The following is a 16,003-nucleotide window of genomic DNA, read 5'->3' as shown; positions in this document are numbered from 1 at the left end:
GGAAGGATGCTGGAAGGATTAAATAATAATACGTAAAATATGAAGAACAGTGTTGGGGCACAGTATACAATGAATACCTGTTAACTATCATCACCATTATCTTCTATACCATGAGTGCCTATAATCCCAGCTACTCAGGAGGCTGAGGCAGGAGTTCAAGGCCAACCTCTACAACTTAGTGTGACCCCTATCTCAAAATAAAAAGGTTTGGGATGTAGTGCAGTGGCAGAGAGCTTTTCCAGCATGTGTGAGGCCCTGGGTTCAATCCCCCAGGACTGCAAAAAAAAAAAAAAAAAAGCTCATTCTTCACCAGTGTCAGTAATACTTTAATATTAATTATAAGAAAAGGTTTTCCTGAATCAATATTGTAAATTATACTTTATTTCACTAAGTAAGATGCCTTCTCTGATTATAATGTTAATTTCCTGGGGATTGAACTCAGGGCACTGTACCACTGAGCACCATATCGTTAGCCCTTTTTATTTATTTTCAGATAGGGTCTCTCACTAAGTTGCTTAGGCTGGCCTTGAACATGTGATCATCCTGCCCCCTAAGTGCCTGGAATTACAAGATACCTACATTTTAAAGTCAAAATCTCTGAAGGTTTTCATGACCTTTTTTTTTTAAATCAGAAAAACTCACTTTTGTGATTACTTTAATGCATAATTACAACTGAAAAGACTCACACAACATAAGAGGGCACGGGGGTGGGGGTGGGGAATCACTGCATCATTGTGCATATGATTTATAAGTCCTTCCCCAGAAGAAATCCTTTAAGATCTTTAAAAAGGTACCAAGTAAATCCAAGGTATTATAATAAAGAGAATATCCCCAATGAAGATTAATGAAATAAATTTTCATCCCCGTGTCAGAACTCGTAAAGCAAACTTTTAAAAAGTAAATTCTAAAGATGAAAAATAAGTTTCAGTTTGAATCAAAACTCTGGTATTGGTTGCTAAAAGATCTGAACTCTTCTGAGCTGTGAACTCTGAGCGGGGCGTGCCGGTGTGTGTAATCAAAAATGAAAACCACTTGGCCTAGTAGGGTTAACCACCTTCAAGGAAGGAATAAAAATTAACCAAAGTGTTTCAAATATCAAAAGAACCCAGTAGTTCTTATACTCAGAGCAAAAAGACATTTGGAAAGATCATCTTTTATCTTTTCCATATTCTTTATCATTTTAAACCATAAAGAGAACTGACTGGTTTCACTTTTTGTTCATAATCAATTTTAGTTCCTGATGCCTTGATAGTTAATATTAATACTAGAATCTTTTTTGTATCCCTGATATGAGATACTAGTACTAGAATATTAATTTTTTGTTTTGCCTTTGTGTGTGTGTGTGTTCCTTTGCTGTCTTGGGATCAAAAGGCAGAGACTTACACATGCTAGGCAAGTGGTCTACCTTGAACCCAGCCCTTTATACTTTTCATAGACTGGGTTTAAAACAAACTTCAATACCCACATTGTATTCCTAGTTTTAATCGCTACCAATTCTGCTGTGCTCTTCAAACATATTCATTTCATTAAAAAGTGATCTGTATCCAAAACAGTGAGTTTTGAGAAACATTACAGATTTGGTTTTACTGATTATCTAGTAGCCCTCTTGTTTGCTGACTGTTAATATGCTGCAAGGTTGTTGTAGAACATTGCTGCAGTGGCAAGGAAACGAAAGGCCACACCATTTTGCCAGGAATTGAGAGGCTGCTGTCATGATGGCCTACCTCTTAGTGGTTGAGGCGACAGTAGAACATCAATGCAGATAATTTCCTGGGTTATACTAGGAATCATGGAGCCCGACAAAATTGGAGCTTGGAAGGGGCATTTGCGGCAATAAACAGAAGCCTCTGATTTTTACTTAAAATTTCAAAAGCTGTCCTGATTTCTAATTTATTGGCCTTGATTAAGGAAAGAATTATTTAAATGATGAGCAGAATTAGTCTGAAGTTGTCCATTTCCTCTAGCTTAAAAAAGTCCTACAAGAAATTGAGCCCTCTGAAAAACAAAATAACTATTTGCAGTTCTTAATGTAAACTTAGAACGAATGAACAAGTGAATGAACAGAGAGAAAAATAAAGACAGATACAAAAAGAACATTAAGAAAATCTGTGTCAATATTAATCATTAAAATCAATTAAAAAATCAGAGGAAGAAACTCAGAATTCAGGGAGCCTGCATCCAGCCACCGCACACAACTGTAAGACAGAGTGTCAGAGCAACCCAAGTCCTGCAAAGGAATGCTGGAAATAGAAATATAAAATATAAAACGAATATTTTTCTCTTTTCTTTTTTTAAAAATATAAGATGTTTTATATAAATAATAGATATCTATTGTGTTTATACTCTAGTGCTTATTGATGTAGCTACCAAATAAAAAATTAATAGCACAAATTAGGGGGAGGAAAAGAAACAAAAGATGTTATGTTTCACCAAAATTAATTCACTATTAACCTGAAGTAGATTGTTAGGTTAAAGATGTGCACTGCACAAACAGACCATAACACAATAATTCTGGGTGACTTTAACACACCTCTTTCACCTACTGGATAGATCTTTCAAACAAAAGCTAAACAAAGAAATACAGAACTCAAAAATATAATCAATAACTTAGGCTTAACAGACATATATAGACTATTTCATCCATCAATGAGTGAATACACTTTCTTCTCAGCAGCACATAGATTCTTCTCTAAAACAGACCATATATTATGCCACAAAACAACTTTGCAAATACAAAAAAGTCGAGATACTATCCTGCATTCTATCAGATTATAATGGAATGAAATTAGAAATCAATGATAAAATAAAAAATAGAAGCTACACCAATACCTGGAGACTAAATTGCAGAAGACATCAAAGAGGAGATTAAATAATTATTAGAGGCGGGTTGGGGTTGTGGCTCAGCGGTAGAGCGCTCACCTAGCAGGTGCGAGGCCCTGGGTTCGATCCTCAGCACCACATAAAAATAAGTAAAAATAAAGGTATTGTGTACAACTAAAGAATAAATATTTAAAAAAAAATCTTAGAGGTAAAGGAGAGTACTGATAAAACACATCAAAATCTCTGGGACACTATGAAGGCAGTACTAAGAGGAAAGTTCATTGCATGGAGTTCATTCCTTAAAAGAAAAAGTCAACAAATAAATGACTGAACATTACATCTCAGAGAATCTACATCCTCGGAGCAAATTTTCACCCCTCACACATCAGAGCACTAATCTCTAGGGTATAGAAAGAACTCAAAAAGCTAAGCATCAAAAAAACAAATAACCCAATCAACAAATGGGCCAATGACCTGAACAGACACTTCTCAGAAGAGGATATACAATCAATCAACAAATATATAAAAAATGTTCATCATCTCTAGCAATTAGAGAAATGCAAATCACAACTACTCTAAGATATCATCTCACTCCAGTCAGAATGGCAGCTATTATGAAGATAAACAACAGTAAGTGTTGGCGAGGATGTGGGGAAAAAGGTACACTCATACATTGCTGGTGGGACTTCAAATTGGTGTAGCCAATAAGGAAAGTAGTATGGAGATTCCTTGGAAATCTGGGAATGGAACCACCATTTGACCCAACTATCCTTCTCCTCGGTCTATACCCACAAGACTTAAAAACAGCATACTTTATATATAAACAGAGATATGAAAAATTGTGGTGTATATGTGTAATAAGAATTATAATGCACTCCACTGTCATTTTTTTAAAAAATCAATTAAAAAAATAAACACAGCATACTACAGGAACACAGCCACATCAAAGTTTATAGCAGCACAATTCACAATAGCTAAACTGTGGAGCCAATCTAGATGTCCTTCAGTAGATGAGTGGATTAAAAAATGTGGCATATATACACAATTGAATTTTACTCAGCAATAAAAGAGAATAAAATCATGGCATTTGCAGGTAAATGGATAGCGTTGGAGAAGATAATGCTAAGTGAAGTTAGCCAATCCCCAAAAAAACAAATGCCGAATGGAATGTTTTCTCTGATATAAGGAGGCTGACTCATAGTGTGGTAGGGAGGGGGAGCATGGGAGGAATAGATGAATTCTAGATAGGGAAGAGGGGTGAGAGGGAAAAGGGGGGCAGGGGATTAGCAAGGATGGTGGAATGTGATAGACATCATTATCCAAAGTACATGTATGAAGACACAAATTGGTGTCAACATACTTTATATATAGCCAGAGATATGAAAAATTGTGCTGTATATGTATTATGTAATGTATTCTGCTGTCATTTATTTTTTTAAAAAAAATCAATAAAAAATAATCAGAGCTGAAATTAATGCAATTGAAACAAAAAAGAATTGAAAAATCTAACAAAACAAAAAGTTGATTCTTTGAAATAAATAAAATTGATAACCTTTACCATGCTAATGAAGAGAAGGAGAGAGAAAACTCAAATTACTAACATCTGTGATGAAAAAGGAAATATCATGACAGACACTAAAGAAATACATAAGATAATTACAAATTATTTTGAAAATTTTTACTCCAAAGAATATATAATATTGAAGGCATTGACAAATTTCTTGAGTAATATGATTTGCCCAAATTGAATCAGGATGATATAAACAAGTTAAATAAGATCAATTTCAAGTAATGAAATAGAAGACACCATCAGAAGCCTATCAACCAAGAAAAGCCCAGGATCAGATGAATATATAGCTGAGTTCTACAAGACTATCAAAGGAGAACTAATACCAATACTCTTCAAATTATTCCATAAAATAAAAAAGGGGGAGCACTTCCAAACTCATTCTATGAGACCAATATCACCCTGATTCCAGAACCAGACAAAGACACATCAAAGAAAGAAAATTTCAGACCAGTATCTCTAATGAACATAGATGCAAAAATTCTCAATAATAATTCTGGCAAATCGAATACAAAAATGTATCAAAGATAGTGCACCACAATCAGGTGGGATTCATCCCAGGGATGCAGGATGGTTCAACATAAGGAAATCAATAAGTGTAATTCATCACACCAACAGACTTAAAGATAAGAATCATATGATCTTCTCAATAGAGGCAGAAAAAGCATTTGACAAAATATAGCACCCCTTTAGTGTTCAAAACACTAGAAAAACTAGAGATAATAGGAACATATCTCAACATCATAACAGCTATCCATTCTAAACCCAAGGTCAAAATCATTCTAAATGGAGAAAAATTGAAAGCATTCCCTCTAAACACTAGAATAAGTCAGGGATGCCTTCTTTCATCATGTCTATTTAACATAGTTCTTGAAACACTAGCCAGAGAAATTAGACAGACAAAAGAAATTAAAGGGATATGGATAGGAAAAGAAGAACTCAAACTATCACTACTTGCCAATAACATGATTCTATACCTAGAGGATCCAAAAAAATTCCACCAGAAAACTTCTAGAACTAGTAAATGAATTCAGCAAAGTAGAAGGATATAAAATCATTACCCATAAATCAAAGGCATTTCTGTACATCAGTGACAAATCCTCTAAAGGAGAAACCAGGAAAACTACCCCATTTACAATAGCCTAAACAAACAAACAAACAAACAAACAAAAAGAAAAGAAAAAGAAAAAAGAAAAAAAAAACTTGGGAATCAATTCGAAGAGAAAAGAGGTGAAAGTCCTCTACAATGAAAACTACAGAGCAATTAAAAGACCTTAGAAGATGGCTAGATCTACCTCGTTCTTTCTTTTTTTAAAAATATTTATTTGTTTTTTAGTTTTCGGCGGACACAACATCTTTGTTGGTATGTGGTGCTGAGGATCGAACCCGGGCCGCACGCATGCCAGGCGAGCGCGATACCGCTTGAGCCACATCCCCAGCCCCCTACCTCGTTCTTGAATAGGCAGAATTATTATTGTCAAAATGGCCATGCTACCAAAACCACTATACAGATTCAATGCAATCCCAATCAAAATCCCAATGACATTCCTCATAGAAATAGAAAAGGCAATCGTGAAATTCATCTGGAAAAATAAGAGACCCAGAATAGGCAAAGCAATCCTTAGCAAGAAAAGTGAAGCAGAAGGCTTCACTATACCATACCTTAAACTATACTACAGAACAGTGGTAACAAAAATGGCATGGTGGGCTGGGGATGTGGCTCAAGCGCTAACCGCTCGCCTGGCATGTGCGGGGCAATGGGTTCGATCCTTAACACCACATAAAAATAAAAAAAATAAAATAGTGTCCACCGAAAACTAAAAAAAAATAAATATTAAAAAAATTCTCTCTCTCTTAAAAAAAATGGCATGGTACTGGCACCAAAATAGATGTGTAGACCAATGGTACAGAATAGAGGGCACAGAGACAAACCCACATAAATATAATTATCTCATACTAGAAAAAGAAGCCAAAACATATATTGGAGAAAAGATAGCCTCTTCAACAAATGGTGCTGGGAAAACTGGAAATCCACATGTAACAAAATGAAATTAAACATCTCTTTCTCACCTTGTGCAAAACTCAACTCAAAGTAGATCAAAGACTTAGGCACTAGAACAGAGACCTTGCACCTAATGGAAAAAAAAAAGTAGGCCCAAATCTTCATCATGTAGGATTAGGCCCTAGACTCCTATAGTGCAAGAATTAAAACCAAGAATCAATAAATGGGATGGATTCAAACTAAAAAGCTTCTTCTCACCGAAAGAAACAATCAGTGAGGTGAATAGAGAGCCTGCAGAAAAATGGGAGCAAATCTTTACCACAAGCACATCAGATACAGCATTAATCTCTAAGATATATTAAGAATTCAAGAAACTTAACACCAAAAAAAAAAAAAACAACAATTAACTCAATGAATAAATGGGCCAAGGAACTGAACAGACACTTCTCAGAAGATGATATACAATCAATCAACAAATATACGAAAAACTGTTCAACATCTCTAGCAATTAGAGAAATGCAAATCAAAACTACTCTAATAAGAGTTCATCTCACTCCAGTCAAAAGGGCAGTTATCAAGAATACAAACAACAATTAGTGTTGGCAAGGATGTGGGGAATAAGACACACTCATACATTGCTGGTGGGACTGCAAATGGGTGCAACCTACCTGAAAACCAGTATGGAGATTCCTTGGAAAACTGGGAATGGAACCACCATCTGACCCAGCTATCCCACTCCCTGGTTTATACCCAAAGGACTTAAAAACAGTGTATTACAGGAACACAACCACATCGGTGTTTATAACAGCACAATTCACAATAGCTAAATTGTGGAACCAACCCAGATGCCCTTCAATAGATGATTGGATAGGGAAACTCTGGTGTATATACCCAATGGAACATTTCAGCATCAAAAGAGAATAAAATCATGGCATTTGCAGGTCAATGGATAGAGTTGGAGAATATCATGCTAAGTGAAGTAAGCCAATCCCAAAAAAACAAAGGCCAAATGTTTTCTCTGATATGTGGATGCTGAACCATAATGGGGGTGGGGTGGGGAGCATGGGAGGAATGGAATAACTTTAGATAATGAAAGGGGAGGGAAAAGAAGAGAAGGGTCATGGGGTAGGAATGAGATGGCCATCATTACCCTAAGTACATGTATGAAGACACAAATGGTGTGACTCTACTTTGTGTACAACCAGAGAAATGAAAAATTGTGCTCTATATGTGTACTATGAATTGAAATGCATTCTGCCATCATGTATAACAAATTAGAATAAATAAATAAATTTTAAAAAAGATGTGCACTGCAATCTCACAACAATCTGCTGACAAAGTAACTAAAAAATATAACTAAAGAAAAAAAAATCAATGAAAGCCTCTCCCCTTGCTCTGTGCCCCAGGCCTGGCAGACTCAGGCAAGGTGTGGCTGCCGTGGGGCTTTTGCACCAGTGCATTCCTGTCCCTGCCACCTCCTCCCTGGCTCCCTGTGCCCCTCAAGGTCTCAGATGAAGTCTTCCTAACTATCTTAACAACAGTCTCCCCCAGCATAGCCCTTCATCACATAAATTTGCAATTTATATATTTTCATGTACTTCTTTGTCATCTCTCACATTAGACTCCATTTGAGAGGGCTTCAATCTCTCTCCTTTACTCTCTCTCATTATGTAACATGAAGGTCTTTCTCTTTTACACATCACCTTGTGCCTTGCAGGTAATAGGCCAGTCACAAAAATAGTTGTTTTAAAATGCACAGCATTGTACTTCACCTTTATCTGATCTCTTTTCTCATAACTAGACCCAGTAGGCAACTAAAAAGCTCAGAATGACCACCAACACCTGCCCAGGTGGCAGCTGTCTTGCTGTCTAGGGACAAGGCAGAGAGAGAAGGGGGAGCAGAGATGCTATTTCATGTCCTGCTGGGTCTTCAGACCAGGCCTTGGCAAACTTTTTCTGTAATGTGTTAAATAATAAATATTTTAGGCTTTGTTGGCCGTATACAATGTTGCACATTGTTTCTTTCTTCTGTTTTCTAACAATCCTTTTAAAAATGTAAACATTATTCTCAGCTCCAGGGCTGTACTAAAAAGGGCTGAGGGTGGGGTTTGGCCCACAGCCTGTAGTTTTCCAACTTCTGTGTTATACACTAACACATAATCTAAGTTGTAAGCATCTTAAGTCCAAGCCTGAGTTTTTTACTTGTATTCCCTTATACCAGGCATAGTACTGAGCATATAGTAGGTATTCTCAGTAAAGGAGAACTCAGTGAAATTGATTGGAATTGGGGGCAGAGAAGAGAAGAGGCCAGGTTTGGTGTAATAGGCGTTACCTAGGAAGACATGGCCAGTGGCCCAGGCTGATGACCCAAGGACTTAGAGGTAATGAGAAGAACTTCCCACACCACAGGTCCTCTCCCACAGCCTTGGAAGTCCCAGCTCCTGACATTCTTCCCTTCCAGGCAGCTGCTCCTGTTGCTCCTACTTATAGTGCAGCTGGCTGGGCCCTGGAAAGAAGCCGTCTTTCCCCATAGGTGCTCTTGTGCTGTGCTCTCTCGCCTTGATAGTTAGGAAGACTTTCTTGCCATCTAGCACTCTGAAAATGCTGTCAAAAGGTAACTACTGCCTCTAGAGGGAAGAAGAATTTGGCCAATATGGAGTTACCTACTCAACTGCCACCAACACTGCTCAGATGACGGCCAGGAACCCTCCTGAAAACAGCTTGTGGATGGGAGCAAGTTTTGAACCTGCCACAGTTCCCATTCTTGAGATACTGGTAGTAGATGAAGCAAGAGGAAGGTGTAAGTGGATAGGAAAGCTCCATGGAGATCATCATGGCCACAGTCCCCACTCCTGGAACCACTGGAATGTCAGGATGTTGCAGTGCCTCCTGAGAGTCCCGAAATATGCACGATGGCTTTCCCATTCTTGCTTGCCCACACCCGAGCAGTCTGAGGTCAGAGCCTCCTGCCTCCAGACAGGGGTGCCTTTTTCCTCTGGCATCCAAAAATCTCAGAATGACCACCTACACCTGCCCAGGTGGCAGCTATCTTGTTGTCCAGGGAGAAGGCAGGGGGAAGGGGGAGCAGAGATGCTATTTCATGTCCTGCTAGGTCTCCAGCCTCCACAAGGGAGTGGAGCCACCCACAGCCAGAAGACTGGCTCCATCTCCAGGCACTTCCGTCCTCCTCTTTCACATCTTGAGATCCCAGAATAATTCACTGCAGTGTTCTTTGTCAAGTCTCTGCCACCCCATATTCACCTCCCCATCTTTATGGAAGGAAAAAAAGGAACAAATGGTCCCTTGGGCGTTGTAACCAAGCAAGCAGATGCTTCCAAAGGAAGGTAAGTGTCAGATGCGTAACTACATGACTGAGGAAAACACATTATCTAACCAAGCTGCACTCTGATGCAGCAAGTTCTACATTTTAGATAAGAAAGAAGCAAAAGGGTGGAAATAATTTATTTAAGGACAGACTATGAGTTAGTGGTGGAGCAGGAAACTGCATCAAACTCCCTTGATTCATATGAGGTCTTATCCGCTGGAGGAGCCAAGGCAGTGACCTTAGGGGACAAGGAACAAATGATCTGGGGAGGAAAGGAATGGCAGCTTGAGGAAACACTTTGGAAAAAAGCAAATTAAATCCCAAGGTCACTGTAGCTGTTCTCATGGGGGCTTAGGGATTCTGTGTTTCTGAAGAAGGTAATTCCAAACCAAATCAAAATATGACTTTGGGACTTAATTCTGCATGTCTAACTTGGGAAAACTAAGACAGTGAAATGGAGAAGAAACTGTAAGAAATATTGGATACACAATATCACGGAGATAATATTCTGTAGGAAACTCAAAAGCAAAAGCAATTCTATAAATGTTAAATGTACTGACAAGAGAGCTGGCAGGGGCTGGGAGGTGAATGTTGTTCTATTCCTGAACATGAAGAAAATTACAATTTCCTCTTGCTAGCTGCTATGGCTTGGAAATAGTTTGCCCCCAAAGGCTCATGTGCTGGAGGCTTGGTCCCAGTGTGGAGATATCAGAGGTGTTGGGACCATGCAGAGGTGGGGCTTAGTAGAAAGTGATTAGGTCATTGGGGGTGCTGCTTTGGGAAGAGATTAATGTAGTTCTCATGGTAATGGATTGTTAGTAAGTGAGGCCACCCAATGCACTTGGATCCTTCTGCATGTAGCTGTTTCCCTTTCTATTCCTCTGCCATGTTGTGACCCAGACAAATGGATCCAAACATATTGGGCACCTGATCTTGAATAATAGTTTCTAAAACAATGAGTTCAACACATCTCTTTTCTTTATAAAGTACCCCACTTAAGTATTTTGTTATAGCAACAGAAAACAGACTAGTATGTCACCACCAGAGTAGTAATTTTTGAGTTGTATGTTGCCAACACAGGTTAGAATTGAACAATGTCAAGAATGTATATTTTTCCTTATATCTGATATGATCTGATAGCAACTCAAAGTAGAACCATGGCTAGGAAATAAAAGTAAGTTTCAGGAAAAAGACAAGATGCTGTGGTACTTTGGGAAAGGAATGGTTGAAGCATTCTTCTAAGTTACCACGTGTAAATGTCCAGCCACAACGGGGTTTTCCAAAGCCACTTGGGAGGCATTTGACTGTTGCCACCACCATTTGAGACAGGGTACAGGTTCCTTTGGCTGAGCTGGGCTAGGACGATCAGACAATTATCTCAAGTCATCAGAAATATATCAAGGATGCAGTCAGGGTCTGGGGTGGGATTAGAAATAGAATCGCTAGTTCCAAGGGGATGACATGAAGTGGATGTGGCAAATAGCAAGTGAGATCTCACAAAGGAATTAAGGCTCAGAACACAAACCAAGACAACAACATATGAAGTGAGAGTTAAAAGTGGTGGCCAGAAGCATCGTGTTTGGCTAAGATCAGTAATGCCAGAGAAGGTGGTGAGCAGCTCAGTGTGAAGATCCTCCTCCACTTGGACCCATATTGTGGGTTAAGCTCCATATGCCAGTGTTTCCATGAGACCTGGCAGCCAGGTTCCGAGTGTCCACACGAGGAGACCTAGCCGATAGAGACTTGTCCTGGTGAATTGAACCAGGTAGACCCTTGGTGAAAATCTTTTCCCCAATCCTCTGTTTAATACACATATAAATAATGCTAAATAACATGCTTTTATTTTCAGATGCATTTGAAAAGATAGCCCCAACATTTGATGAACTAGAGTTGTAACTCAACACAAAGCACTGCATGACAAGAGCAGTTTGGAGATTGTTTGGGTAACATGGAAAGGCAGGGAGGCCAGCTGCCAGGGGGACAGCCAGCTCTCAGCTAGCTCCAGGTGGAGAATGCCACATGAGGTTTCTCTTGGAGGCCCTCTTCCCTCTGACACTGGGCATTTAGGGGCTTCTTACTATCTGGTGGTGTGGAATCAGGTTAAAAAAAAAAAGGGAAGGATTTAGAAACTATTTTAACCTAAGTAAATTACAACCAGGAAGTTAGGTCTACTGGGAAGGGAAAATCTCCGAAGTCAGTATCCTGGCACTATCTGATGTCTGGGCTATGTGGGGCTAAAAAGTGTTCCTTCCTAATGGTGCACTGGGGACAGGGGAAGTGCTACCTACTGAGTGAAGCCAACTCAAACCCACCGCTTTTTTCTCACTTGAGCCGGGAAAGCTGGGACTCTTTGGCCTTGAAGACTAGGCATTTTGCATATCAAATTACTAGAGAATGAAGGTGTCCTTGACTTGCAACTTGAACCTGACATATTTATAAGAAAAATAAACTAAACAAAAAAAGAAACAAAGGGAATAAGATCAAAAGATATTATCTGCTTAGAGAAAGCTGGACAATGCTTATTGGCTGACTGATTAATACAATATAACAACCACTTAAATCTGCCTCCTCTGTGGAAAAACACTGAGAAGTTATGCTGGGATTGTATTAAAATGCTGCCCAGCTTTAAGTTATGTTTTACTCATTATCACAGTTGTAGACTTTTCACTTAGTAAGGATGGTAACCAAATAATCAAAGCAAGTAGGTTCTGAGTAATTCTGAAAGTTTTGAGACCTGCCACTAGAAAGATATTCTGAAATAGAAATCTGTCTAGTGCCAGGTACAATGGTGCATGCCTGTAACCCCAGCAACTTGGGAGGCTGGGGCAAGAGAATTGCAAGTTTGAGGACAGCCTTGGCAAATTAGGAAAACCCACAACGTAGTGAGACCCTGTCTCAAAATAAAAAAAGGGCAGTAGATGTAGCTCAGTGGTGAAGCACCACAGGGTTTTATCTTCAGTGTCATAAAAAAAAATAATAAATAATAAAATAAAATGAAAAATAAGAAAGAAAGAAAAGGAAAAAGAAGAAAAGAAAAGGAAATCTATTTAGGGTAGGGCTTCTCCAACCTGGCAATATCATCATTTTAGATTCAATAATTTCTGATGAGTGGGACCATTCTATGCATTACAGGATGTTTAGCTGTATCACTGACCTCTAGCTACTGAATACCAGTAATGATAGTCCTCCCTAAGTCATGACTATCAAAAATGCTTCCAAAGATGTCCCCTGAAGGGTAAAATCACCCTAGTGATCATACCATTATGTACATATGTAAAGTAAGAGACCAAGTCAGACACTGAAGGATCTTATACTGATTCTTACATGTGATTTGGACATTTAAAAAAGTATGCCGAAATGCTGAGAGCAAAAGTATACTCACTGTGCACAAGAAAACAGAAATCTCTCCACATCAGCAGCAGAGTGAGTTTTGTGAAGCCTTCTGCATCGTACTCCACGACTCCTCTAAGTAACACAAACACACACAAAAACCCTCATAAATATATGGTATAGAAGAGAGGGAGCCAAGTGAAGAATATCTTGGTGATGTCAGGGCTACTGAATCTTGTATGGATTCCAGTGAGTTTGATCATGGGAAAGGTATTGCCTCTAGGTTTAAGTCACAGCTTTTCTATTTACTGTTTGCTATAACATAAGCAAATCTCTTAACCTTTAGAACCTCAGTTTCCTCATCTGTAGAATGAGTATACTTAATATTTGTAAACTTCGTTACAGGGTTGTGAAAAACAAAACAAACCATAAAATGCAAATATTAGCTAGTAAAAGGGAAAAGTTGAGAAATCAGGTCAGCAATGACCTCATAATACCAAAATGTCACCATGCTATCTGTACAATGATCTTTAAAGTCTTACTTTCACTTGGGACTACACAGCAATGAACGATGACAATATTAAGTTTGAAATCATATATTACTTTTCTTCCAAAGTATGTGGAATCCTTTATCTTGCTGTACCCTCCCTCCCCAATGGACTCAAGATAGTAGCAATGTCAGATGGGAGAGTGGTGAGTGCAGGGGCCAGCAGAGTGCTGGTCTGTCGGCCCCATTTACTTCTTTCAAGAGCAGACTGTGCCAGGGGGTATCACTACTATAATGTGACAATATCAGCCATAATCTTTGGAAGGGAGTGATTCATCCTCCCAAGATGATCTTTGTTGTCCTTAGAAATGTCCTTTCCCTGGCCAAATCAGGCCAGTCAGACCATCAATATTGATGATCTCCCATAGGAAGAGATAGTTGTGTTGCTTGGAAAGGTAAAGGAACAAGGATCCTGAGGGCTAAGGGATTTGCTCAAAAGATGGCTGGTATATCACTCAGATGTGCCTGAAGTCAACTATTCTGTTGACCAATTTTATTTTTCTTTATAAATTTATTTATAATTAACCCAATATTATAAAACTTATAAAACTAAACTTTTTAGGTCCCGTACCCAAAGGCAAAAATAAGCACACATTTTTTATTATGCTCACAGTACAGTAACACAGTAGTATTTATTTATAATTTAGCACTAATTGTATATAAGTACTACTATATTATTGTAATATGTGCATAAAACATACACAGACATGTACATTAAAAAATAATGATATTGTAAAACAAATACATATGCAATTTTCATAATTTTCTTGTACCCCAGGAAAGTTGTGTCCTTTGGAGGGCACTGTGCTAGCTTCTACCATTTTCAATTATATATACTAAAGATAATCTTATTCAAAAATTGGAAGATCAAAGGTATCATTTAGTAGTCACTATATCAAAAATACTTCCTCAAAATGTTGATAAATAAAACAGAAAAAAATCTCAATTATTAGAGAGTCATGTAAAAGACAGTCATGTTGCTTGGATACTGACATTTCTATTTTGGAGTAAGGAAAATTCCATAATGGATAATAAGAAAATTGCTTAACACTGTTTTGGGGAGTCAGACATTTTGCTTTAACTGTGCCAGTTTGAAAATGATACCCCAGGGAGCTTCCGGCCTTATTCTTGGTTTCCTTCTCTCTTACCTATTCCCAAGTTCCTAATTTCTTCTATTATTTAAAATTTAAATTTTGTTACTGTGTGTGTGTGTGTGTGTGCATACATGTGTGCATGTGCATGTGTGTGTGTATAAAATTTATCCAACTTCTCTGGAATAAGGCTGGGTATAATGAGACCATTAAAATCCTTAGTGCTCAGTTCCACTCAATGGGCAGAAAGCTCTACCTCTTTAGACCCGAGGGAAAGGCACTGCCTCTTCCATGGAGCTGAACCTCAGCAGAAGCTTGATAAGGCGCCAACAGCATAAAAGTAAATAGGGCCACAGAGTGTCATGGCCTCTGGCAGAGGAGGAAAGGGCAGACACATGGGACAGCAGCAGCAGGAGGTACCACTGTCCCTACAGTCACATGCTTTCCCCTTTTCCCACATGGCACCTTCTTCCAACTTACTTTTCCTTTTCCAGGAATTGAACTCAGGGGCACTCAACCACTGAACCATATCCCCAGCCCTATTTTGTATTTTATTTAGAGAAAGGGTCTCACTGAGTTGCTAAGCCATTGCTGAGTCTGGCTTTGAACTCATGATCCTCCTGCTTCAGCCTCCTGAGCTTCTGGGATCACAAGAGTGCACCACTGTGCCTGGCCTTCCAACTCACTTTTGTGTCTAGTGTTAGATATTTATTTATTTATTTATTTATTTATTTATTTATTTATTTTAGTTGTAGGTGGACACAATTTTTTCTTTTTTTAATGTGGTGCTGAGGATGGAACCCAGTGCCTCACGCATGCTAGGGGAGCACTCTACCACTGAGCCATAACCCCAGCCCATAGTGTTAGATTTTCTTTGCAAATCTGTGTGGCACCATTGGCAGTATTGTCCTTTCAGTTTCTGCCCTGGCTTCCCCTCTTCTAGGTGTGTGACTTCTATCAGGTTACTGAACTTCCAACAGATTCACAGATGTGTCAAAAATGCCTGCCTGGTTCACTTCATGGGTACTGTGAGAAGACAGGTGAAAGCACAGTATGAACTACAAAAAGCTGTACAACAAGCAGGTATTACTACCATCACTGCTGAAGGTACTACCATTATTACTGTGGATCTTGCTGCAGGCACTACTACCATTATTACTGCAGGAATTATTACCATTATTATTATAAGCACTATTAACATTAGTACTGCAGGTTTTGCTACCATTATTAATTCAGGCATTAACACCATTATTACTATAGGGTTTACTTCCATTATTACTGCAGGCATCACTACCATTATTGCTACAGACAGTACTACCAT

At 38.6% G+C, this 16,003-nt stretch overlaps 1 protein-coding gene across 1 annotated transcript in view; it reads right to left on the bottom strand.

Annotated features, from left to right (window-relative positions):
* Positions 1 to 16,003, bottom strand: part of Babam2 (BRISC and BRCA1 A complex member 2) — a 396,592-nt gene that overhangs the window by 65,271 nt on the left and 315,318 nt on the right. The window contains exon 10 of the mRNA XM_026391012.2: positions 13,097 to 13,179. Within this exon, the coding sequence (XP_026246797.1) occupies positions 13,097 to 13,179 (83 nt within the window). The remainder of the gene's footprint in view (positions 1 to 13,096; positions 13,180 to 16,003) is intronic.

The sequence above is a fragment of the Urocitellus parryii genome, chromosome 12 (genome assembly GCF_045843805.1).
Source record: "Urocitellus parryii isolate mUroPar1 chromosome 12, mUroPar1.hap1, whole genome shotgun sequence".
Classification (NCBI taxonomy): Eukaryota; Metazoa; Chordata; class Mammalia; order Rodentia; family Sciuridae; genus Urocitellus; species Urocitellus parryii.
This window is presented reverse-complemented; position numbering and strand designations above follow the sequence as displayed.